This window comes from Rhea pennata, chromosome 2, assembly GCF_028389875.1.
Source record: "Rhea pennata isolate bPtePen1 chromosome 2, bPtePen1.pri, whole genome shotgun sequence".
Lineage (NCBI taxonomy): Eukaryota > Metazoa > Chordata > Aves > Rheiformes > Rheidae > Rhea > Rhea pennata.
The window spans coordinates 8,215,683-8,242,602 of NC_084664.1; the positions used below are offsets into that span (position 1 = coordinate 8,215,683).

The 26,920-nt window shown below is 38.8% G+C and overlaps 1 protein-coding gene across 1 annotated transcript; it reads left to right on the forward strand.

Annotated features, from left to right (window-relative positions):
• The first annotated feature begins 869 nt into the window (after positions 1-869).
• ACTR3B (actin related protein 3B) lies at positions 870-26,512 on the forward strand. The gene is made up of 12 exons (XM_062567659.1): positions 870-981; positions 6,607-6,662; positions 8,543-8,667; positions 9,692-9,802; positions 10,744-10,839; positions 10,992-11,099; positions 12,597-12,740; positions 13,298-13,471; positions 16,132-16,224; positions 24,091-24,216; positions 24,819-24,902; positions 25,543-26,512. The coding sequence occupies exons 1-12, from the start codon at positions 938-940 to the stop codon at positions 25,636-25,638; spliced, it is 1,257 nt and encodes a 418-aa protein (XP_062423643.1). The 5' UTR covers positions 870-937; the 3' UTR covers positions 25,639-26,512.
• The last annotated feature ends 408 nt before the right edge of the window (positions 26,513-26,920 follow it).

The window sequence follows — 26,920 nt, forward strand, 5'->3', positions numbered from 1 at the left end:
AGCATGAGCGAGGGGAAATTTTGGCCAAGGAAGTTGAAGGATATTCTTTTTCTTCTCTGATGTGCTGTTGGCTCTTAAACCAGTACCTTTAACGTGTCGTTTTGATCTGACTGCCCTGAAGAGGGAGATGTAGATAATTTGCGTCAGGCTTGAACCTCCAGCACTGGAGTTGAGCTCGCACGCAGACTCCAGTAACTATTTCAACATACTGACAAAGGAGCCCTTCCAGGGAGCAAACTGGGCTGGCTTCCACGATGCTCTGTGCACCTTCCAGCATCTCTGAGGAGAACAGCATGAGCAAATATGTTGATGGAATATGAGTGTTTGCCGTAGACGGCTGAACGAGCCCCTGCGGGCGGGCGCGTGCGGCTGTCGCACCGAGGACAGGGCCCGCGTGGACGGGAGGACGCGTTTCGCTCTTCTCACGCGAGGCCCGAGCTCCACGAGGGAGAGGGTGGCAGCAAGTGGCACCCTCCTGGGAGACAAAACTGCTCTTGCGGCCGAGGCTTGGGCCTGAGCACCTGCAGGGTCTATTCCTGGCTCCACCACACGCTCACGGCGTGGCCGTGGCTGAGCCACCTACGAGAAGCCGCTCTTGTGTACGTAAATTAGGCGTCAGCAACTTTGCGGGTGATGTTTGCTGCAGCCTGTTTGCTGGAAAACCCTCTAGGTCGTGGGTTTTACTGTCACCGCGTTCGCTGTAGCCGTGCGCTGCTTGAAAGACGTTTTCCCTCCGACCCGGTTCCCCGGGGCGGGGGGGGGGCGGCGAGCTCCGCTCCGCTCCCCGCCCCGACCCAAGATGGCCGCGGCGGGGGGCGGCGGCGCATGCGCGCCGCGGGCGGCGCTGACAGCGCGGGGCCCGCCTGCGCGGGGCGGCCGGTGCAGTGAGGGCCGCGCCGGGGCAGCCGGCGCCCGCCCGCCCAGCCGGCTCCCCAGCATGGCGAGCTACCTGCCGCCGTGCGTGATAGACGGAGGCACCGGGTAAGTGCGGGCGGCGGGGGTGCCGCTCGCAGCCCCCCCCCCCCCCCCCCACCCCCAGCGGGGCCGGCCCGGCCGCGCCGTGGGGCCGCCGGGGAGGGATGTGGGGGGCGTGAGGCGCTGCCCCCCCCACCCCCCCCCCCCGAGTGACCGCCCAGGCGGCGGCTTTGCCGGCCGGGCGCTGCAGCCGCGGGAGTAGCGCTGCTGCCGCGCGGGCCGTTGCGCTGCTCTTGTATTTAACGCTTGGAAAGTTGCTTTCCAGATTCCTAAAGCTGAGACTTCTTATTTATTTATTTATTTATTTATTTATTTTTATTTTTCCTAAGGCTAGGAAGCAAGTGCTTGTCTTTCCCTTACTGTGGTGCCTCCTTTTTCTTTCTTTTTTCCTTTCTTTTTCCCTTTTTTTTTTTTTGGGGGGGGGAGGGGGAACTCTCTGTCTCTTAAGAGGTCAGAAAACTTTCAGAAGTCTCTGCTGCTGTCCCTGGTTGTATGTTGAAGGCGTTTGTGCGGGCAGTGCTGGAGGGCTGGGCTGGGCTGAGGAGGGGGTTTCCTGCATGTAGTTCTGCCTGTGCACTAGGAACTACCCCTGGGTAGTTTCTGAGATTTCTTCTATTAATTTACTGAAGGCAGTTCAAATACGTTCTCCACAGGACTGTTAGTGTTTCTTCACAGATTTAAAGTAATTTTTTTTTGTTGCTTTTTTGGAGAGAATTGGGAGCTTTGAGGGTATCCCTTGAAAAACCTGTAGTATAAACTACAAAACCCAGAAAACGCATAAAACACGATTGCTCTCTGTTGTAGGAGCCAACTGCTCTTGCTTTCAACTTGCAGACTGGTCCTGTCATGCTAATGATGGATGTTGCTGACCACCAGTTGTATGCAATAAGTGAATGGAGAGAAAAAAAATAGCTTATTTTGTGCTTTCAGAGAACTAATAATTGAGATAGAATTTCTTGAGTATGTTCTTACAGAAACTAGTGGCATTTGTACATGTGCCTGTGTATCAATTTCTTTCAGGAAAGGTTCAAATAGCCCCCAAATGGTGTGGGACTTTTCACTTCCACGCCTTCGAATGATCTTAATTCACGTTAGACAAGATTGTGTTTCACTTAGACTTCTGCTTGGCTTTGCTGCTGGGCACTCACCTTTGGAGACTTTTCGGCAATGAGATTATCAAATCTGAAATGAGAACGAGTAGTGTTGCAGAATTCAAGAAAAAAAAGACTCCGAACCAAAGCAGCCCGAAGTAGCTTGACTCACTGATACGCAGGCTCTGGAATTTTCCTGTGTGGGGGTTGAAAACCTTCTTATTGTTAGAATGAGTCTACTTTGGGTTACAAGTGCTGAACAACTTGTTCAAATTCTCCATGAAAGGGCTTTCAGATGAAAAACTTGGGAGAGCACAGTAGAGAGGGAAAGCCGTATGCAGGCATGCACTGCAGAACATCATGTATGTAAAACACTTTTCTACTTACACTTCTGCTGCTGAAAGAGGTGCTTTGTCCTGACTCTAATCCCTGTTCTTCGCATATAAGCGGGCTTAAGAAGTTTGCGAACAAATCTTTTCTTTTTCTTTTTTTTTTGGCGTTGTTATTTTGTGCGGAAGGAGCCTGGATTAATTCATTGCTGTTTGTGGTCATAGGCCTCAGTTGTGTATAATGCTGGAGTTTCTCAAAAAAGCAAAACGCTTGTGCAGAGAATAGGTACGGACCTTCAGAGGCGACTATGTTGTTATAGCAGGACAGGGTAGTATTTCTTTCCTCTGTTAAATATGACTTAAACTTTCTATATGAATAAAGAACAGTAGATTATATAAAAATTGCAGAAAGCAGCAAGAGTTTATTTGCAATGATTGCTGTCCTACTTTGTTTTTGATGCACTGTGTCTTTATTTTCTTTGGTGAGTTTTTCTAGTGATTGGTTTACATGTTGCTATCAATCTCTTCATGGAAAAGGGCATGCTATTTTTAGATTCTCAGCACTGTCGGGCTTTTCTGGTGTTGCTGTTTAAATAGCTGTAAACTTTAAAATTAGTTTTATTAGCTGATTTTAGCTATGGGACATCACTAGTGGCTGGGCACACTAAACAAAGATGGCTTAAAATACCTCTTTCCTCCTTAGTGTGTATGTTTGCAGACACTAGGGAACACTTATTTTGGGGATATTTTATTCAAGTTGCTCCGTTTCCTTTTGGTAAGGAAAACCTACTTTGGCAAAGCTTTGCTGATGAGCTTAGAGATAGATACTTGATTTTGGGAGAAGTGAGCTGAATTTATCTTAAAACTTGATTTTTGTTGATGAGCTATTAAAGAACTTTGCATCAGAGCATCAGTTTATATATATTTTTGCTGTTACATCTCTGAAACTATATGAGTTGCTTTATCCAAGCGTTATCTCTGTTCTTTACATGTACGGCTTGTTTGTTTGATATTTCCTCCTTCATTCCCATCACTTCATCCTGTCCTTTCTTAATTTCGTATGTGCCTTTCCACACTTTTATGAAGACTTTGCATTGCGAGTTTCTCAGGCATGTTTGTAATTAAGGTAACACAGTCTATATACAGCAATATGTCATTATAGGTGTTCTAGCAGTAATAATTGTCACTCATTTAGCATCCTAGCTTGCCAAGAGTTTCCTTTTTTAGAGAGGTGATCCTTTTTTGTTTGTTCGAAGGACTTCCCTAAAGCATTTTGATGTTGCCAATCACTTCGTATCTATTTCCTCAGAGCTTACTTGTGGATGTAGTGTTTCTTACTGTTTTTTTTTTTTTTTTTTTTTTTTTTTGTTCAGATCTTTAAAACAGTAGAAAATGAGGAAACTAAAATGTTCACAGCTGGGCTTATTTCTTCCGCATATTTTTAGAGTAACGGTGTTCTGAATATTGAGATAGATAAGGCAACTGCTTGCATTTGTAGTGTTATATTCCTGGATTATGTTGTTCTCACTCTTTTTAGTAAGTGAATTCTGAAACATATCCCTGCTCTTCGAAGTGGCCTAGGGTGCCTGCCGTATATGCTTCCAAGTTGTGTGTATTCTACATCTTTGGAATCATACTTTTCGAAGTAACTTTTTCCTCTTTTTCATGCTAAGACTGTGGAAGAGAAAGGGATTAGGACTTACTACTCCTCATACAGAAGCTAGTGAATCTGATCTGTGTACTAACTAATCGCTGGAGAAAAATACTGTGCACTGGAGAAAATCTTTTAATTTTTAGAAATTTCTTGTTTTAACAATATGTAATTTTCAGATTATTTTTTTAAATGAGTAATTGAAATTATCTTCCATAAAATATCCTGAATCCATTGGATTGCTTTTCTACTAATCTTTAATGTAGTCAGTCTCCAGTACCCTATGCTTCAGTAGTTTCCAGTAGATTCCTATCTCACTGGCAATAAATTTGCCAGTGAATTAATTAACGTGGAATACTTACTATGTAAATATTCCCCAAAGTTGTCTTTGTAATCTGCAGATCATGAGACATTGAATTATCATTAGTTTGCTGGGCTGAAACCTAGGAGAAAGGTAACAGTGTTTTAAATATTTAAACATGCATTGGTAAAGGGACTAGAGACCACCTAACCTCTGGTTAAGTCCCAAAGCTTTCAGGTAAATGAATATTTAAGTATTTTGTATAAAATGGAACAACGTCTCTAGGAGGTCCTGAAAGTGGGTCGCTCCATTTCTTTAATGTGCTCCAGGGTGCTAGTCTGGAAGGTAGAACATGTTCAGGTCCTGCTAGGCAGAGGAAAAGTCTGGGACCAAGTCTCCTATGTCTCCTGTGCCCTGATTGAATAGGCTACTGGATAAGAAAAAGGAGCACACTTGGATTATCTTTTGTCCTTCTCTTCCTCAGTAATTTTGAGTAGTTTGAGGTTTCCCTTCTATTTGTTTCTTCCACTTGGTTTTGTTAAAACACCTGAAATGTGGCTTCTTGTGCCAGTCTGTGACTCGCCTGATCCTAAATAATTTCGTTTTTTTAACAGCAATTTTCTTCACTTCCTTGCTTCAGCCTGTACCTGAAAATTGAGTCACTCTCACAGTTCCAGTATTAAGATCTTTCCAGATGTTACCTTCTTTTAAATGTGTCCTCCTAAGAGACATATCTTCCACAGCTACTGAAAAATAAACTAGTCCCTTAGCTTTACCTGAAGTAGAGAAACACAGCTAGTGACAAAATAAATAGGTAAGATGTTGAACTATGAACTATGTGCTTTTAACTTTATAAGTTATTCTAGTAGTTGGATCTGGTACCTATTTGAGCAGGAAGGAGGGGTGACACTGTTAGAAACTGATACCCCAAATTGGCCCTTGAAGCGCCTTTTCTTCCTCCTCCTACTACTATTTGGTTAGTAGGAGGAGTATGTGAAGGGGGAAAAGCCAGCGAACTGAACTTGCCTTTGGACTTGAGTTCAGTTTAAGAAATGTTCAGTTTATATTGCACAAAGGTTTAAATTTTAAAAATACATACGTTTTAAAAATAAATATGTATGTATATACGTGTTGACCTTACTTTTTGTTACTGGGGCTTGGAGGGCTGAGCCATGACTGATATTTTTGTGAGGCTTCTTTTTGATACTGCTTCTAAGTCTTAGAAGTAGATCTTTTAAATGATGGCTTCCTTGATCCTTATTATGTGCATTTAAGCAAAAGCCATTTAAGAGAAAGAAATGAAGAGTAAGTACCTTGTAATGCATCTTAAATCCCAGTGAAACTCCTGCTTTATTTGTTGTATTTCAACAGTATTCCCAAGGTAGGCTTCATTCTGAAGTGAGAAGAAACTATGCAATAATAATCATAAAAAGAATTCCTAGTAGTAATGACCTTCTTTACAAATCATTCTAATTCAATCTCCTGGTATTTTTAGGAGCCATAGCAAGTACACGTAGAACTGTTTGGATTAGGCTAAAAGTGCATACTCATATAATAGTGATTAAAAATGTAACAAATCCCTCCACCCTTGCCCCAAACCCAGTCCCTATCCTTTTAGCCTTGAGGGAGGAAAAGGCTTTTTTTTTTTTTTTTTTTTTTTTTTTTTTAAGGGTATTTGATGCTTTTTAAAGCTATAGGTTTGAAAAGATGTTGAAAATAGTTTTAAATTCCAAAGTTATTGCTGATTCAGTTATAATTCTTTTATCCAAGCTAACTGACTCTTAATGAGTGTTTTTTGTAACAAATAACCCTGAAAGGGGATCTTGCTGTTTGAGCTGTCAAAGAAGAAGCAACCCCTCTCCTTTAGTTTAGACATAATTTTGTTTGCAAATATTGAGAGCAGGCTACAGACAGAGATCCTAATTTCACTTTAGGAGCTAGCTTGTGACTGACCTCATTTAAGAATGCAGAGTCTTAGGTTTTCCTGACAAAACTAGATGAGGGTGATGCTAATTTCTCCCGCATCGTGTTATTGTTGTATTCCATTTGAATCCAGTGAGAACACTAGAGAGTTCAATCTCTGGAACCATTTTTTTTTTATTTTAGAAACTGTTTATGAATTGTTTTTCTCTGGAAATCAGAGATGTTTTTCAGTCTTAAGAAGTGTAGAGTGTTATTTTTTTGGGGAGAGGGAGCAGGCTTGCTTTTTTTTTTTTTTAATATGAATACATCTAATGACCTTGTGATCATTTTTTTCAGGTATACGAAGCTTGGTTATGCAGGAAATACAGAACCTCAGTTCATTATTCCATCATGTGAGTAATTTTTTGTTCTTCCAACATGTAATATACACAGCTATTACTAAAGACTTCTGTGAGTAAATGACTTGCTTTCTAATTCCTAACTCAACCTATACAATCTCTCGTCCATCTGTGAAATGATATTCATTGCATTAGCATCTTTGGCTAGAGTGTATCTAAGCAGAACTCCTTGTTTGCAATTAGCTAGGCCTGCTGCTCATTAAATCAGCTGTTGATTGCTGTGACAGAGACAAAGTAAACTCTAGTCCTAATTTCATTTCTATCTCCGTTATTTTTCTGCCAGGACTCTTGCGTAGACAGAATGCAACTTGCTTCCTGTCTACTTGACACCATGGTTACTGCCTAGATAATCTGTGGAAGGCTTCCAGTGAAATTAAGTACTAGAATGCAGGTGCTGTCTGATTTATTTGCATAGCCTGGGACTGGAGACAATTTGATATTCAAAAAAAAAGTTATTCCTATTAGAAACTGTTCACTTTTGGTGTATATTTGCTCATTAAAATGTTTTTACCCATTTAACATAGTCTTATTGAGCAGATTTGCTCTTTTAAGATTTTGCATAATAAACTTGTAATGATATGTTTTCAGTGTTCTTGATTTTAATTGTCCTCTTAATAGTCTCTCTCAAATGTTATGCACATCTATAAATTGTAACATGAGCTATGTATTTACTACCAGAATGACATTTATTATCTCATGGCTATCTCCAATTATGCCAAATGCTGTCTTTGATTACTTTTTCAGAACATTGTCAGTTAAGTCCTAATTAAAGCAACTAGCTTGCCTTGTGGCTACTTGCAGCAGAAAGTATAAAGATAAGAAAACAGTGATGGTAGTCGGGGCCAAAGAGATGGATATAGCTTAACTGGAACTATTTAAGTATTATAAATTAAAAAAAAAAATCAAACCTAAACTATTTGTAAAGATTTGACTGTATTATCTTAAAGAAATGAGATAGTGTTTCCTGTGAGTTTGTTATAAATTCTATTTTACAAAACTAAGATAGTTTGTTGAAGCTTAGATGAGTTTCTGAAAGGGTATTTTGCTTGGTGGTAAATCCTAGTGCTGATACTATTTATTTAGTGCGTCTGTGGATTCTGCACATGCACTGTGTATTTTCTACTGTACGTGAGTAAGAGCATGATTCTGACCTACTGAAAGAAAACTGTAGGTAAACAAGCTATTTTACAGTACTTCATTTATAGTTTGTCCCAATTGGGTGCGTGCTTTTCATTCTTCTTCTTCTTTTCTTCTTCTTCTTTTTTTTTTTCTATCTCGTTTTCTTACCCATACATCATTAAGTAATTTTACTGATAATTGCAGCCTACTAATGGCAAGCTTAAGTGTCTCCAAAGGTTTCTCCATAGCGCAACAAATTGATCTCTCCCCTTTCTCCTCCTCACCAACCAGAATAATGACTCCAGTACTTATTTTTGAAATACCTATTTATTTTCTTATGTTATACCCTTTCTCTTTGTTCTTGGACTTGAAACCCAGAAAAACATGTCACTAGCTTAAAGATTATTTCCTGATGGAATACCAAACATGTGCAGATCTGGTGACTACTGTAGCCTGTAACAGAATACATTTTTAGAGATTTGTTCTCAGAGCTATCACATTAATGAGATGTGTGTCTGTATTCCCATGTGGTACACTGAAGATGAACTCTGATATATTGGCTTGTCAATAGACCACTTACATAATTTCTGCTCTCTGGCAACTATACTTTCTGTATTCTGTATTCATGGAAAAGAATCTTCGAGCACCTTTAAATTTAAAGTGTGTTAAATGCGTTCTGCCCAGTCATTTCATTGCTTTGTGCTTAGATATGTATTTTAATTTGGTTTTGATTTGTGTTTGGGTTCTATTTTAAGGTATTGCAATCCGAGAGTCAGCCAGAGTAGGTGACCAGGCTCAGAGGAGGGTAATGAAAGGTGTTGATGATCTAGACTTTTTCATAGGAGATGAAGCCATAGATAAACCTACCTATGCTACAAAGGTAAGAATACCCTTAGCATTTTTCAAAAATCTGCTCAAACCTTCCCCCTTTTTATTGTTGTAAATTTTTCCAGGCCTTTTTGATAGCTGTTTTAAAAACATGTTTCTCCTAGTAAAATGTTTTTGTTGCTTTTCAATGGCTGCATGCTTTTCATTCCTTTGCTTTACCTTTTTTTAAATGCCTGTTTTACTGGTACTATTCCATGTGATGGTGCTTTATCCTTTTTTCTAAAAACTCATTGATACTTTGCAGCTGTTCATTTTCCAAAATTATTAGCTATTAAAATAGTCATAAATACTGAATATTTAAACTCTTACTGAGAGTTCATCCTCTTAACGTGCCATCTGAACTGGGGAGTGTATTGGATACTCTTGCTTCAGGGAGCATCAGAAGCTTGTTTTGTGGAAGACTGTCTTCAACACAGACAGCTTCTCTGTGAATCATATTTTCCATACGCTAGTAAAGTACTTCTTGTACTTTCAAGATGTTAAAGGTTTATGAATTATGTGGAAAAAATCATGTTGTATACATCCTACTTAAATGTCAGCTGAGTTCTTAACATTGAACAAAATGAAAATATCCCTATCAGAATTTTGTTGGGAAATAAGGTATTGCCTATATGGTCTTTATTTCCTTTTGTAGGTTGAAGATATGCTAAAGATGAAGATAAGTTTGCTTATCTCAACTTTATAAATCATATAATTCATATAAAAAGAGATAAATTACTTTCCTATAGTATCACAGCAGAAGAATGGTGAGACTAAGAATAGAGCCTATGTCTTCTAGCTTCTAGTACTGCAAGTTAAAATTGCAATTGCGAGGACCTGAGAGTAGGAGATGACGTGAAATAGTGTCACTAAATTAAAGTTGTAAAGATTGATTTCATAAGGTAACCATGATATGATGAGCTTTCATTCTTACTGAAGATGTAAAGATTTTGCTGCTTTTGCTGTTGCTGTTTGGGTTTTGTTTGTTTATCCTTGTAGGATCTAGAGTGTTGTCATACTTTTGTTTCTTGCTTCAGTGGCCTATACGACATGGTATTGTTGAAGACTGGGACCTCATGGAGAGATTCATGGAGCAAGTCATTTTTAAATACCTTCGCGCTGAACCTGAGGATCACCATTTTTTAATGGTGAGTAATGACACTGGGTAACAAAGTATTTCAGTGAGAGAAAAACTAAACAATATCCCAAGCATAAGTAGCTCTGTTAGCTTTTTGCTCTCTGTATCTTATTTCTCCAGCAATCAAAAAAAAAAAAAAAAAAAAATAGGGGGGGGGGGGAGGGGGGGAGAGTAGTATAGCTGCAGTAGAAGAAAATTCCATTCAATATCTGATTCAGGCTACTGGGGCTGGATTTTTGTTTTAGAGAAGCTTCAACTGCTTTGTTTGAACTAGCTCTATTTAAAGTAATTGAGTGTCTTCACAGTGAAATAGGGGAAATTTTTGCTTAATGAGGTGCTGTATGTTAGCAGTAAAGCACAAATACACCAAAGATTTAAGATGAAATTAGGTAAGTATTTTTTTAACAAGCAATTTGCAATAAACTCCTTTTAATATTCTTTATATTAATTTTTCCCTATGTCTAATTTATCTCCAGATGTTAAATTTAAAGGGAGCTCTCTGTTCTAGTTTGAACATTTCTTGAATCTTGTTGATCTTCAAGCACTCAACAGCTTACACAAATTGATTGGAAGAATGATTATAAAAACTGTGATATGAATGGGATTGATTATGCTATAGTAATCAATCTATTGATTTCAGTTTATTTATAAAGTATTGTAATTATCTTCAAGTTAATCCTTCTAGTGATCAATCCTATTGAAAGTAGAAATATTTGGGACATGAGGAGTCTTTAAATCTTTGGTTTGCTCCCTGAATATGAGTAAATTTCTTCCTCCTTTATGTTTTGACACTGAGCATGTGAATGCTACACTGTGTCTTTTATTATGAGTAGTCCTGATGAAATCAGTTGGGCCAGGTGAGTAAGCAGTGCATCAAATTCATATGAATGACTCCAGAACTGAGTTACTCTTTCAATTTTTATTTGTGTTGGTTTATTAATATTTTTACAGACAGAACCTCCACTGAACACACCGGAAAACAGAGAGTATCTTGCAGAAATCATGTTCGAATCTTTTAACATACCAGGACTTTACATTGCTGTTCAGGTGAACAAAGTGAATGTATACTTCTAAAGTACAGTATAGCTGCAGTATGTATAGTCTTCTGTATGTATATGTCTAATATAATGAAGCAGTATTTTTTAGGACTTCAAATTGGCTTGTTCTGCCTACTTGTAAATGTAAATTTTCTCATGTAGGCAGTGTTGGCCTTAGCTGCATCTTGGACATCACGACAGGTTGGAGAACGTACTTTGACTGGAATTGTCATTGACAGTGGTGATGGAGTGACCCATGTAATTCCTGTGGTATGTAGCAGGGTGCAATTTGAAATTATCAGTGGTTTGGGTAAGTATGGGATTTGTTTTCTATAGAAAAAATGAGAATCATGAAATCACAGAATAGCGAGAGTTGAAGGGGACCTCTGGAAGCATCTGATTTAAACTCACTGCTCAAGCAGGGTCTGTAGCAGGTTGCTCAGGACCATGTCTAGTCAGGTTTTGAGCATCTCCAAGGATGGGGACTTCACAACCTCTCTGGCAACTTGTTGAAATAAACTTTTCTATTTTTAATATTTTAAGATATACTTTTGAAGTTATTTGGGATTTTTTTTCTTCTCTTACAGTTGTTTCAGATGATGAAATATGCATTGTATCATATAAATTTATTACAGGATTAATTTTAGCTGTCCAAACTAAAGGAAGGCCATACTAAGGAATCACTAGGTCATCTTTGAAAGACTGTTTTTATGTAAATTCTTGTCTTGTGTTTCTGTGTCTCTTGTTTAATGATTATCACTGTGTAGATCTCCTGCATCTTCAGGTAGCTAGGAGTCCTGACTCTGTCCTGTGTTTTGATGTGTACCATAGCTGACAACCCGTTTCTTATGTGTTTCTTTTTACTGTATTTTAGATGTTAGTGAACTTTGCCTGTGTGGCAGCAACTACAAGTTTGCACAAATGTACATTTCTATATGTGACTGATCTCAAACTGTTGTTAAAACACTGATTCTTTTTTTTTAAAAAAACCCTGATGTTAAAAATAAATGGTTATCTGTGTGTACTAACATCTGTTCTGCTGATGTCATTTACTATATTTCTGAAACAGATAATATGCTTGAATGATCAGTTATTTTAGAAATGAGAAGTTGATTGCTTAACTTCATTTTGCATTTTGGAATTAATTTGGTCTTATCAGTATTTTCTTAAAATGGGAAATAAAATGGCAACCTTTGCCGTATGAAACTAAATGAAAGTATGTAAAAAGCAAGGGAAGAAATAATGCTGACTCAACAATAGCAATCTTTTTCAGTAAATGCATCCTGAAAAAATACAACAAATAGATTTCACTTTCTCAGTGTTTATTAGGTGTGTTTTACTTTAGTTTTCTTTTCTGAGCATTTTTATCCATTTTATACTTTCTTTCTATTAATTTTCCACTCATGCAGGACATAAGGATCTATTCATGTTATATTTGCCGTTCAAATTGTGTTTGAAAAGGACCATCTGATCAGACTTTCTCTTTTAATATGTGCAAGATTTTTTTTTATTTATTGCCTTATGTATTCCATTGTCTAGATAATCAGAATCTCTTTTTACACATAGTAATCAGTCTTTTATTTAAAAGAACTATTCAGTTTGCAACAGGTTGTACATTTTTATAGTCATTTCGCAGCATCAAGATTTTGCTTTAATTAAAAAAAGCAAAATATTATATAAAAGTGAATGTTAGCTTTGCTATTAACTATTAGTATTTCACACAGCAGGTTTTTTCCTAAGAATTTTTTTTCCTGTCTTCCCACATAGGCAGAAGGCTATGTAATTGGAAGTTGCATCAAACATATTCCTATTGCAGGTAGAGATATTACTTATTTCATTCAGCAGCTCCTAAGGGAGAGGGAGGTGGGAATTCCTCCCGAACAATCTCTGGAGACAGCAAAAGCCATAAAGGTACACCCTTTTTTATCTTGTGGTAAATACGTAAATAAAAAATTCTTTAGGCTAATTTTTTGGCCAAAGGCTCTTTTAAAAATGTGAATATAGAAGCTGTACAGTAGTTTCACAAACCAGTGCTGGTTTATCCAATCAAGTGCAGAGGAAGGGAAAACAGAAAGAAGTGTCATTTTAAGCTTTAGATTTGTTTAAAACTTGCTTTTTTATTTAATAAAAAATAAATTTGTCATGTAAATAAGGTGACTGTGTGGGTCTGATCTTGCCATGAAAGCTTGTTGTTGAACTTGTCTGTCCTCACAGACTTAATGATCGTGATTGTTTTTGTTCTGAGAGACTAGTCTGGGTGAGTCAGTATGAAATCGTATTGGAAATAACAGGGCCTTGTGTACTGACTTAGAAGGTTGTGACTTCAGTGGTCATTTGAGTAAGAACTCCTGAACAGCCCCATCTGCAAGAATGCACGTCTACTTCTGTTATTTCTAGCTGTGATATACTTTAATTTAAAAGTGGAATAATTATTTTGTCAATTTTTAATGCACTGTGTTTCTTAACAGGAGAAATACTGTTACATTTGTCCTGACATAGTAAAAGAATTCGCTAAATATGATGGAGATCCACGGAAATGGATCAAACAGTATACAGGCATCAATGCGATCAACAAAACCAAGTTTGTTATAGATGTTGGTTATGAAAGGTTCCTTGGACCTGAAATCTTCTTTCATCCTGAGGTAAGTCTAGGGGCTCTAAGTTATAGGGGCTCTTCCATATGAGTGAAGAGGGGGAGGGAGGTACTGTCATTTTTGATACCAGTGCGCCATCACGTGGAAGCAAGATACCAGCAAGTCTCTGACTGCAGTAGCTGTGCAGTCCCAGATAATACAAGCACAGGAAAATATCAGCACATGGTGAATAACTATTTTTCTTGTAGTCATGAGTAATGTTTAAAACTTCTTATTTCTTTTTCTTTAAATACATTATAAAGTAGGGAAGAAATTACTTGAATTTGCAGATTTGTATATAGTGTTTTCCTTCCTCCTTTAAACGTGTTTAAGCCAATAGGCTTTTATACTGTATCCTTATACAGTCAATCTCTTTGGGCACTATTGTGCATGGTAGCATTGCATTAATAATACTTTAAATCTTGTGCATTGACTTTTTTGTACTTTCTCTATTGATGCTTTGTTATACTGAATCAATTTATAAAGTATAGATGCTCAATTTATCCTTGAGGGTAGTCCGCTGAAATCTGTGTTTACGTAGTCATAAGCGACGTACGATTCTGGGAACTATTACAATGCTTAGTCCTTTTCTTGAGGTCATTCAGCTTGAGTGAGCTTCAGGATATCGCTGGAGAGGAAGGACTCAAGTCAGTATGATACAACACAGCGGAGAAGGTCCTCTCCCTTGCTATGCAATTTAGTCAGTTAAAATTGCAGGCAACCATAGAATGTAATACTATTAGTAAATTTAATCAAGGTCCATATTGGCATTGCTGAAGTTTCCATTTTGTCTACCCTCTTCCTACTGGAAGGATACTCTAGAACCTCATTCTCTTGTCTTTATACAAAATTCCAGCCTTAATCTGTTTGTGGGCAGTTTATAGCCATTTGTTCCTGTGCTATTGTTAAACTTCTGGGCAAAATAGTTTCTGTGTCCTCCCTGCTGTTTACCCATCTGATCTTACCGAGAGGCGTTAAATCCCATATCAGACATCACTTTAATAGCTCCTCTTTCCATAGGCCCTTCAAAGACTGTTAGGAACAGGATAAAGGACTAATTTCCATTTTCTTCATTTCTTGATAGTTTCTTGGCTCTATTTGGAGGAAAAAAACAAAACCAAAACCAAAACAAAACACTGAACTGACTTTCTAGACAAGAAAACACAGTAGATGATACGTACTGCATCCAAAGAGAATTTCTCGCTGGACTTCACTAACTCTTCACTTCAAAGGGTATCAAGTTAGCTAGGTAAAAGCTACCTTAGGTAAAGCTATTTTGTAATTTTATCCTATTATCTGTTTATCTGTCTTTATTATGCTTTACTTCAAAATTTGTTCTGAAGTTTTGCATACTATTGAAGTTAGGATTTGGGGTTTGCAGTTGTTCAAATTCTTTCTTCTCTTCTTAAGTTAGCTGTTTTTCTTGCTATTCTCCAATCATATGGTATGTGCTAGTAGACTGCAATTTCACATGTCAGTGTTCTGATCCCTTTTTTGGGAGCATATTATACTCCCCTTTGGATGCTGTAACTTTCATTTCTACATTCTCCTTTTGCCCTGCAGAGTTATCTGCATCCTTGTGGAGAACTGGAGTGAAGATTTCGGTTCATTTGGAGCTCTCACTGTGAAGCAACATCTCTCTCTTTCTTTCTTTCTTCTCTTTTTATTTCTATGGCTTAACGTTTTACTTCTCATATTGTTATTTCTTATAGTAGAAATTAGCTTGAATTCTTGGAGACTGTTCACACCATTCTTATGTTTCCTGATCTCCAAGCCAACTTCCTTTGCTAATTTCTCTTTCAGTTTCTTCCTTACTTTATTGTATTATTTTCTTTTCTTTTTCTTTTCTTTCTTTCTTTCTTTTTTTTTTTTTTTTAAGTTCATACAGCTGGAGATTTCATCTTGTTTAGGATGTAAATCCTGGATAGTTTCTGCACCTTTGAGAAAGTCTTAAAATTATAAAATACATAATTCCTCAATAAACAGTTCCTTTAATTTCTCAAAGTTTCATCTCTGAAAGGGCAAAACATAGGTGACAAGTCCTAGATATAAATGTATAAATATAAAAATTTCTTTGAACTGTTGTTCAGTTTTAAGTGGAAAATAACCATTAGTCATTGTGTTTTAGCGTTAGCACTTCTGTCTCTAATTAAACAAAAAAAATTGCATTAGGATGATGTTGATATTTGTGTTGGGGACTTATTTTCATTCTAGACCTAGAGTATTTTTGCCTTTTTGAGTGCTGGAGATTTTCTGTATGCTCAAGAAAAACCGACTTCTATGCTGGAATTTAACTTACGTGGCCTAGTAGGGTTGAAGCATTTTTACTTGGGAATGTTCTGATTTGCACACTGATGTGTTTGAGTCCTCCTAAAGGGAAAGACATAACCGCACTGCACAATAACAGTATGTTTAATATTGCATGAAAACTCAGCCTTGTGCTGTGTGCAGTAACACATGCAATAGTAAGCTCCTAGTGCATAACTTTTGGTAGTGAGTTTATGACCAAGGAAGAAAATCTGAATTCCTCTACAAAAAGAAGAATGCCCATTTCTCATATATACCTTCTCCCCAAATAAAAAAAAATCTCTCCACCGTCTCACTTCTGCATTTTTGTTTCTTTTTTCTTGGAAGAAAAGATCTAACGTCAGTGTTTTCTCTCATTTTAGTTTGCTAATCCAGATTTTATGGAATCCATTTCGGATGTAGTCGATGAAGTTATACAGAACTGTCCCATTGATGTCCGGCGTCCGTTATATAAGGTATGGTCTTTCTGTTGTAAGATTAACTTAATTCACTTGAAATGTAATATGCCTGTGTGCGCATGTACGCACACGCACAAAGCTACATATTCTCTTCATCTGAGGAATGTGAACTCCAGACAGATAGGAAGTTAAACAAGCTGTCACTTCTGAATGAGGAGTACTTGATCTATGCTCCTTTTCATTTCTGAAAGAAAGATGGTTTCGATACATAGGTAGGTATTACCCTCAGGGAACTGAGGCAGAGGGATGTTGTTTGTATCTGAAGTTGTAATGTGTATTCTTATGCATGAAGGCTTCTGGATTTTGCCTATATTAAGACTTACTTCATGGTATTTTTTCTCTTTATAATCAATACTTCCAAATACAAAAACTTTTTTTTTTTTTTTTTCAGTCTTGACTTGTATATTCCCGCTGTCTGTGGTCATAGCCAGGTATTGAACCCAGTGTTAAAATACACTAAGCTTAAAATGTTTGAGGAGGCAATAATCAGGCCTGCTTAAACTTGTCCAGGGTGTAGTCCAAAGTTCTTTTAGTCATTGATTCCTTAAGAAATGAAAAGGAAGGTGCTGACAGGCCCAGCTAGTGGCAAGCTTTCTGTCTGCATTGGCAGCAGAATCTGTGCTTCCTCTTTATCTTCCACTTGTGTGGCAGCAGTACCCTTTTGGGGATAAAGGCATAAAGTAATAGCATAGAGAGGCTTATTTGCTCATATAAAAGATGGTAGTTTTCTTTTCATAGTAGAATGAGGTTTATCTATGAGGGCTGACATTTTCTTAAGGATAGCTAAGTGCTAACTAAGCCATATCTCAGGGTAATTTGTAACTCTGAAAATATAGTGTTTTACTTGTCTAGAAAACATACTTTAGAATGAGACATACTGCTTTAGAGCAAGTCTGTGGAGTGGGTTAAAACAGGAAGTTAAACTACTTGCTAGGATTATATATGGGATCAGTTCTGCAATAAGTTGCTCCAGTGGCTTCAAGCTAAGGGATGCTGCAGAAGGTTTTAGAAAACTCTTAAGTATCTATGTTTTCTTTGGTTAAAATGGTGTATGAGTACAGAAACACTTGTCCATGCGTTTTTTTTTCTTTACTCTCTATAGTTTACTAATGTCAGTTGCCCACAATGCTGCTTGGTGCCCAGACAAGGCACTGGCTGTGCAGCTGGATTCCTTTCCAACGTAATTGGATGGTTCATCAATGCTTATGCAGAAAATACCCTCAAAGACCCTTCTTTTGGATTCTTACAGTTTTGTAGCCATTGAAGAATTGTTTCATGTCTCATCTTTTGATGTCCTATGTTCTTTTTTTTTTCTTACTCTTACTAGCAGTATTACTCCCTTCCACTCTTATCAACAGCAGCTCTCTTGTATGAGTCTTGTTATTGGCTGTAGTTGTTTCCCTGACCATATATTGAAAGTGGTTGAACCATCAGGACCTTCACCAGAATGTTGTTCTTCAGCCAGATCCCACAGCTTGTAGCTGTTCAATGCCACACACAAATGTTCTTTCACACCTTCTACAAGTGAAGCATGTTCATTCTTTTTAATTATATAAATATAATATCTACATGACTTCACAGAAATACATTCTGTAAGAGAAACTAGGGAGAGAGGAGTAGCACGATGGGGATGAGTCCACAGAAAAAGTGTTTCTTCCCCCAGCTTTCATGTTATGCTGAATTTAGCAGTATGCTTACAGTAATTAATGAACACCCAGCTTCCGTCAGTGAGAAGCATGCAGCTACTTTTTGCTGGTCATGCCTGGCATATTATTTCTCAGGTAGCAACGTAGCTGCAATAGATGTTAGTGTTGGATATTTTCAATGTTAATTTCTATTAAAAGCCTTTTTTTTAAGCTGACAATGCTTTGTGCAGTCTTGAAATGGCTAACTTTTGTTAATGTGTTTTTTCTTAATATCAAAAAAGAAGTCAGATTTAACATTGTTAGTGAATACAGTTATAGTGAGTTTAAGGGTGAACACAGCGCTTTTAGAAGTTCTAAAAACTCCTTGATACACTAATAAATGGTAACTTTTGTTAGCGACTCGTTCAGAAACTTATCATTCTTGCTCCACATTCTACTTCGTCTTGCCTTTTTTCCCATCCAGAGTCTCTCCTGAAAGACTTCCAGAGTTTTGACAGTCAGAGGACAACTCTCCATTCTCTGCTGGGTTTTGGTACAAGTGTGTAGAAGAGGGAATTTGAGAAAATTGAAGGCTGGCTTGAGAGTAATCAACTGTTTTCAGAAATATCTCTGAAAGATCCTGAACCAAATAGTCTTATATATGCATGATTTCGATCAGGGTGGATAAGTTCTAACATCCTTGGTTTCAGACTTTTCCAGTTAGGGCATGTAAGCATTGCCTGGGGCAGCGGCTTAGTGTGTTGACAGGTGTGGCCCTTTAACCTTACAAGAGACACAGGTACAATAAATTGACTGCCTAGCTTGTAGTGGAGATCCTCAGTGCTTAGAGAGATCTGAGGTGCAGGAAGCTGGTAAGGTGGTAAACTTCCCCTGATACCCCCTGTAACTTGAATAGTTTTTAAATGCTTCTGTGCAGATGGTTTAATGTGCCCTGGATGGTACGTAGGTGGCGCTGCCAGACCGCTGTGCTGCATCTAGCTGCATCGGATAATTTGCAAGCTGCAGAGAGGGAAGTGCCCTTTGTGATATTTGCCATATCAATGCCGTTCTGTCCTTCCCTCTCTGAAATTTTAAGTGTTAGTGGAGCAGAAGACTGGGTAGGATTCAGCAGATTTTTGCCTGTCTGCTTCAGCAAAATGACAACATTTGCTCTTAATTACAAAGCGCAGAGCAGGGGGGGGCTCTGCGGGTGAGGTCAGGCTGGAGGAGCTGCCAGACCATTAGGTCTGCATCATTGGCACTGACAGTAAGCCACAGGGAAAGAACAGTATCCTGCTTCTTCGGAGTGGGAGCCCCAAGTGAATTAATGCTGTTAATGTAGCACAGGAATACTGAGAAGAAGCCCTGTTTATTCCTGTCACAGCTCTACTTAGACTTTTAACTATACCCATGCTAGCTGGTGTAACAGTAGCTCAATACAGCTGTAGTATGCTGTGGTTACTTTTGTATCTGAGCACAGAGAGATATTTCTGCAGAACAGCACAACTGTAAGTCATGATGAAATGCTGCCACTACTAAAACTGTGAAACGTACATCAAAAATGTGATTTCAAAGAAACTTAAATTGTTTCTTCATGATTAGAGGTCCAACTTATTTCAGAAATAGTGTTAATTACAATAAATTTGCTTTTTTGCGGAAATAATATTTCCTGTTTGAGATTTCCCTTTGCACCTTCCTTACAAGGTTGGCAATTATTGCCCTGTAGTAACTAAATTAACAAAAGCATATAACCTTATTGATTCGCTTGCTCACGGAGTGTCGTTTCAGCTTGTGCGTCTTCTGGTTTTGACTCATGATAATTTTTATTAGCACATCATGTATTGCTTTCATTTTGTGTCTGTAGTGATATAGTAGTCTTGTTAAACAACTTTAAATTAAGCCCTCATTTAGAAGAGGGAGAAACCTGTATATGTTAAAGAAACTCAGCAGAAAAGCATTGACTGCTTCTCAGTTTACTGCAAACTCTAAAGTGTCTAATGAAGAGGGTACTTACACTGCATTATCTGGTGCAATGTAAAGATACAGAAACTAAACACTGTGTTTGGTACAGAACTTTGCAGAGGCTTCTTTGGCTTTCTGGAATTTTAATGTAAATCTTATATAGTTCTGTTTTTGTGGCTGGATTGCTTTGTTATCAGGTCTAGCTTCATATCTCTATAGCATGGCACTATATAGTTATAATCTTAGGAATGATATGAAAGAAGAATCAATATCCAGATGTTCCTAGTACAGGGAAGCGAGGTAGATGAGAAGTGATAAATTTCTTGCCAACCATCTGAGATGAATGGCATTCATCCCCTGATTTCCTTCCCTAAATGATCTACTTTCATCATATATATATCATGCTTAGCTTATTCATGTGTATGGAAAGTCCTGTACTGTTTCGTCTGAGGGAATACATCGTTTTGAACTAACTTAACTTTCAACCAATTAGCCATAGAAGTAAAATGAGTTGGAGCTTGTTTCCGTCAGATGGTATGATTCTCAGTGTCAGCTGTGAAACCTGTGGTCTGCTTAGAACTATTAGGCCAGCCAAAGTATGCTTTAGTGCACAGTAAGATTAGAAGAAATCTCAATTAGAGGAATCAGCTGGAAACAAATAGATACTTGAATCCTAGCTTCCTTTATTCATTTGTCTAGAAGGGCAGAGAATTCCTAGGTGGGCTAAAAACCTTAACAGCACTAGTAAGCTTTTTTCCCCAAACATACTTAGCATTCTTCACTCCCCTGCCCCCCCCCCCCTTTCTGAGTGTTAATTAGAATGGCTGTTTTGTATTCCACTAAGTTATACTAGAGAAGGTATATGCTTTGGTTCCTTTGAACTGTGGTCTTTTGCCTCCTTCATGCATCTTTTGTAGATGATGGGCATGTTCTTAGCGAGATGGGGAAGGTTTATGGATGCTGTTTCCATCGTGAGTGAGGGCAACCTGTCTCCTGACCTTCTTGCAGAAGACTGACCTACTGAGTTCTGATGACAAATTGAAGCCCACATGTGAGCAGAGTCTTCTTCTACCAAGACTTAGCATAGCTTTGGCCCAGTGCTGGCAAAGTGCACAGGTAGCAGCAGAGCTATAACTGTGTATAAATTTATCATATTTTAATGGCAGTTGGTGGTGTTGCCTAATTATATCCAGAATGTTGCTTGGCATAGCTTGTCTAGATATCTGGTAAATGAAATGATTTACCCTTTTAACAGATGCATTTCAGTGCCTCTGTTTTCCTTGAGCAGCATTGTCCTTAATCTTCCTTAATTTACAGAAGTACTTGAATAACAGTATTCTCAAGAATGTGTAATCTGATAGCTTGCTTTTGTCCTAGGACTGACAAAAGATCATCCCTGTGTTACTGTTAGCACTAGTTGCATAGTTTAGTCTCAGGTGTATTCACACAGTTACTCAGGTGTATTTTGAAATCACTTTTAATAGTAGTGTTGTCCACTTTATGCAATGTACCTGGGATTTAATTTGCTTTGAATAGAATTATTGCTTTCATCCTCTTTGCCAACTTCATTATCTTCAGGTAATATTTTTTGATGGCATCTTTTTAATTGCCATTTCATCACTCAAGTGTTGTTATCTTTTTTTTTCTTTTCTTTTTTTTTCATTAGCAGTATCATTTTCTCTTGTGGAATGCGTGACCACTCAGAGGCAGGGTTAGCGATGTTAAGATACATGGAAGATTCACTTGCTTTCCCCTCCTACTTAATTTTAGGACCAGCTGTGGTTGTTCTGGCTTCTGCTATTTCTTTTGAAAAATGTTTTAGTGTACTGTTATGGGGATGTGATCTTTTTTTAATTATCTCTACTCCTGCTTTGGCATATAATCTTTTATACTGTAGGTAATCCAAAACCTAAGAAATGAGTTTTCATAGAATCAGTAAGGTTGGAAGGGACCTCCAGAGATCATCTAGTCCAACCTCCCTGCTCAGCACGGTCACCGAGAGCACGTTAGACAGGGTTGTATCCAGGTGGGCCTTGAAGATCTCTAGAGAAGGAGACTCCACAACTCTGGGCAACCTGCTCCAGTGCTCCGTCACTCTCGCAGGGAAAAAATTCCCCTTCACATTCAGGCGGAACTTCCTGTGCTTCAATGTCTGCCCATTGCCTCTTGTCCTGTCACATGGGACAACTGAGAAGAGTTTGTCCCCGTCTCCCTGACACCCTCCCTTCAGGTACTTGTACACACTGATAAGATCCCCCCTCAGTCTTCTCTTCCCCAGGCTGAAGAGGCCCAGCTCTCGCAAATGTTCCTCATAGGCAGGTGCTCCAGCCCTTGATCATCTTTGTAGCCCTATGCTGGACTCTCTCCAGTAGCTCCATGTCTCTCTCCTTGTTCTGGGGAGCCCAGAACTGGACACAGGACTCGAGACGAGGCCTCCCCAGGGCTGAGTAGAGGGGCAGGATCACCTCCCTCGACTTGCTGGCAACGCTCTTCCCAATGCACCCCAGGAGACCATTGGCTTTCTTGGCCAAAAGGGCACATTGCTGGCTCCTGGTCAACTTGTCATCCACCAGCACTCCCAGGTCCTTCTCTGCAGAGCTGCTTTCCAGCAGGTCAGCCCCCAGCTTGTACTGGTGCCTGAGGTTATTTCTCCCTAGGTGCAGGCCTCTGCACTTGTCCTTGTTGAACCTCACGAGGTTCCTCTCTGCCCAACTCTCCAGCCTGTCCAGGTCTCTCTGAATGGCAGCACAGCCCTCAGGTGTATCAGCCACTCCTCCCAGCTTGGTGTCATCAGCAAACTTGCTGAGGAGGCACTCTGTCCCCTCATCCAGGTCATTGATGAAGAAGTTAAACAGGATGGGACCCAGTCCTGAGCCCTGGGGGACGCCACTAGCCACAGGCTTCAACTAGACTCCACGCCACTGATGACGACCCTCTGAGCTCTGCCTTTCAGCCAGTTCTCAATCCACCTCACTGTCGACTCGTCTGATCCTCACTTCCTGAGCTTCTCTAGGAGGATGTTATGGGAGACAGTGTCAAAAGCCTTGCTGAAGTCAAGGTACACAATGTCCACTCCTCTGCCCTCATCTACCCAGCCACTCATTCCATCACAGAAGGCTATTAAGCAGGATTTCCCTTTGGGGCATCCATGCTGGCTACTCCTGATCACCTTCTTTTCCTCCATATGTCTGGAGATGACCTCCAGAAGGAGCTATTCCATCACCTTTCCAGGGATGGAGGTGAGGCTGACCGGCCTATAGTTGCCTGGGTCCTCCTCCTTGTCCTTCTTGAAGGCTGGAGTGACACTGGCTTTCTTCCAGTCCTCAGGCACCTCTCCAGTTCTCCAGGACCTTTCGAAGATGATGGAGAGCGGCCTGGCAACAGCATCCGCTGGCTCCCTCAGTTCCCGTGGTTGCAGCCCATCCGGGCCCATGGATTTGTGGATGTCCAGCCTGCCCAGAAGGTTTCTAATCCTGTCCTCAACCAAAGGAAAGTCTTCCCCTGTCCAGACTCTTTCCTTATAATAATGGCTTTTATGACATGCAGAGATTTTATTCATAAATAAACATCTTTCTTCTCACTTTACAAGTTACAAACAAGATTTTCCTTGTTGTCAGTTGCTTAAAATCCAAGCCATTACTTCTGCACAGTGCAAGTGTGAATGGTTACTGTGCATGTCTTTGCTTGTTTAGATCTGTATGCAGGCTTCTAGGCTGAAAACACTGGTACAGGGATTCTTTCATTATGCTAGTTGCCATGTTAACGGGCTTAGTTTTCAAAAATTGAGATCTACATAACTTTACCTCTGTTTTGAAAGACAGTAACAATGGTATGTCCAGCCTAGAGCCTTTTTTTTTTGTCATCAGGAGCAAAACTACTTACTATGAGCACCTCTGGGAAACTTGTTGATGAAGTTCTTTTTTCTGTTGTTTTGCACATGTAAATTACTAGTTAACTGTTTTAATGGCACCCTTCTACTTTGTAATAACGTATCTGCATAGAACTTAATTCAGCATAGCTGAGGTTTTTGCTAATTGTGCAGTGGAACCTACAAGGAATCAGTTAAATAGAATTCTTTAAACAAAAAAGAGAGAATGTGTAGGGAGTCAGGAACCTACTAGGTACTTACCATGTAAGTTGAGAATGCTTAAGGTGTTTTGTTTCACCTGTCAGCTCCCTATTGGTATTACGATTGAAGCAGCCACCTCTCACTGGTTATTGGGAAACTCACTTGAAGGTGCATTTAAAGAAGAATGGGTATTTATTTTATTCACAGAATGTAGTCCTCTCAGGAGGATCCACAATGTTCAGGGACTTTGGACGACGACTGCAAAGGGACTTGAAAAGAGTTGTGGATGCAAGATTGCGACTTAGTGAGGAACTCAGCGGTGGTCGGATAAAAGTAAGAGTTTCGGATGCATTGGTTATGTGAGCAAGTCGAACATTATGACCCTGAAACTAGTGTGTATATATTAATAGGGATTTTGCTCGTGTAGTAACATCAGAAAGAGGGCTTTAGGAAGGTAGTCAGAAATAAAATTGAAAAATTTCACCTGACTAGTGAAATTGTGAAATAGGTGGTATATCTGCATGTGGTGTTAAATCTGTTGATAGCCTGGCAACACATTAGGTGTCATTATATGAATTTTAAAGTTACTGTGAGCAGTTTCTCAGGGCACTTCTGGTTTCCCTTTTGGGAGAGACATGATCTTAGTAGTAGACGAGAGATGTAACTGTTATGTCCTTCAGTGTCAAAGTCAGCATATGAAACTTATTTACTACTCAGTTATTTACTTATTTGCTTATTTAATATTAACTAGTCATGAAGAGTTTTATGACTAGGTCTCCTAGGGGACGTGGGAGAATGAGTATTAATTGTGAGATGATGATGTAAGTGGAGAGGGTGAAAATATCCAGGTCTGGGCAATTAAAATGGACATCTTCAATTTATAAGGATCTTGTCAGCAAAATGTAAACTAATTAAATGTGAATTATTTCTCTTAGCCCAAGCCAGTTGAAGTTCAAGTGATAACGCACCACATGCAGCGTTACGCAGTTTGGTTTGGAGGTTCCATGTTGGCTTCTACAGTAAGTCTTTATCAAAATGATTCTGAATGTTCTTTCTTGCATATTGTCTCCTGGCTATATTTGATGTGAGTACTAGGTTTTAATTATTTTCATTCTGACAACCTAAACTATGTCACGTCCTGGAGTCCTTACCTAAATTTTACCTCAGTGAAACTTGTACTGAGCCAGTACATATGCTTTACCTGAATAAGAGTATTGTGATTTGACTTGATTTTTGAAGTAGCTTGTGTATGATAGCTGTAATGTAATGTCTATGTTCTTGAAGCCAGCACTTGGGATTAGCCAGGACTTCAGGAGTGTAGGATCCAAACCAAGCTTTTTAAATATGAGAGAGAAGCAAATGCAAGAAAACTGGAACAATTCGTATCTCCAAACTGTGATATCTTATTGCAGTCTTTTGCCCAGACAAACTTCTTTTGATTAATTCTAATTTCTAATTTTCTTCTGCTATAAAGATGTAATACCACATCATAAAGCTCCAATCTAGAAAAATTTTAAATGATTAATTTATATTAAATTATATTTTTGTAAATTATGTATCTTAATAAAATATATTTTATATATATTTTTATACATCTTTTCTTTTTCTCTACTTTATGTGTTCTTATGCTTTCGGGGGATTTGTTTTATGTTTTCATAGCCAGAATTTTTCCAAGTATGTCACACCAAGAAGGACTATGAAGAATATGGCCCTAGCATTTGTCGTCATAATCCTGTCTTTGGAGTTATGTCCTAATGCTCATCTAATGGCAACAAGGTCTCTGATATCTTGCTGGTGAAGAAACTCATTTAAAGAAGAGGAAGGCAGGAGGTACTGTAAACTCTGAAAATGGATGTGGTTATCTCCTGGAAGCATTTGGATCACCACCATGCACTATAGCACAATATACAGCCCCAAGTCATTTCAGTAAAAGCCATTTCTCTGCTGACTACTTTAAAGCCTTTTTTCTTCCAAAGTGTGAGTTAATTGAAAATGGGTAAGTCTGTGTTTAGGAGGTTGTGCAAATACTACTGAAACTGAATCTAAAAGAATAAGGCAGTGTTTTACTGCCTGTGGAAAGGAGAAAAGATTTAAGCTTTCCTACCTGTGCCCTGATTCTGCAATCAAATCTTGAGCAATGGAGCACTAGTTTTAATACCATCTTGCCTTCAGAGGAATTGGAATGGATGCAGGTACCTGCCCAAACAGATTAGATTGCAGGATTGGGAATGTACTTTGCAAATGTAGGTTTTTCATATAACTTTGTATTTTATGGTATTGGTAGGGTGAATTGATGACTAGTTCTCAGCACAAACAGCTGTCAATGTCATGGAGTGATGTTACGCATTTCCAGGTGTGAGGCATGTATTGAAGTTGTTCTGGTGTGTGTTTTTTTTTTTTTTTTAAGAAAAAAAAAAAAAAAGCCATGTATGCTAGAAAATGATTTGCTTTTGTTTGAATGACAAGCTATGTGATTTACGGTATTGTATGAAGTTTATTGTAGCCACTGTTACTTTGTTTTGAATTTCTTGAAGGTGTTTTATGGAAGATGACGTTTTGTTTTGATGTTGGTGAGTGTTGGACGACATGCTGCCTTGCACCAGTGAAATAAAAGCTGTTAACATCTTTATGAATATTTGTGGTAGTCCTGATTTACACATTTCTCTATTTTTATCTCCCAGGTTAGCTTTCCAATTATACGTCAGTGTCTATGGAGTCACAGAAACACTAAGGTTGAGAGGGACCTCTGGAGATCTCTGGGTCTGACTTCCTGCTCAAAGCAGGGCTTGCTTCAGGTAGATCTTGTTGCTCAAGGCCATTCAAGTTTTGAGTGTCTCTATGAATGCAGGTTCCTTCGTGAACTCTGGGCAACCTGTTCAAGGGCTTAACTACCCTTTACAGGTTGTGTTGGAAACACAGTGTTTGTTCTTCTGTGATTTAAATCTAAATATGGTAGCAAATCCTGCTGCTTCTGTCTCTGCTGGTATTTGATCTTTGGTAGTAGAAGTTTTGCAGGTCTGCTCTTGTAACAGTTTAT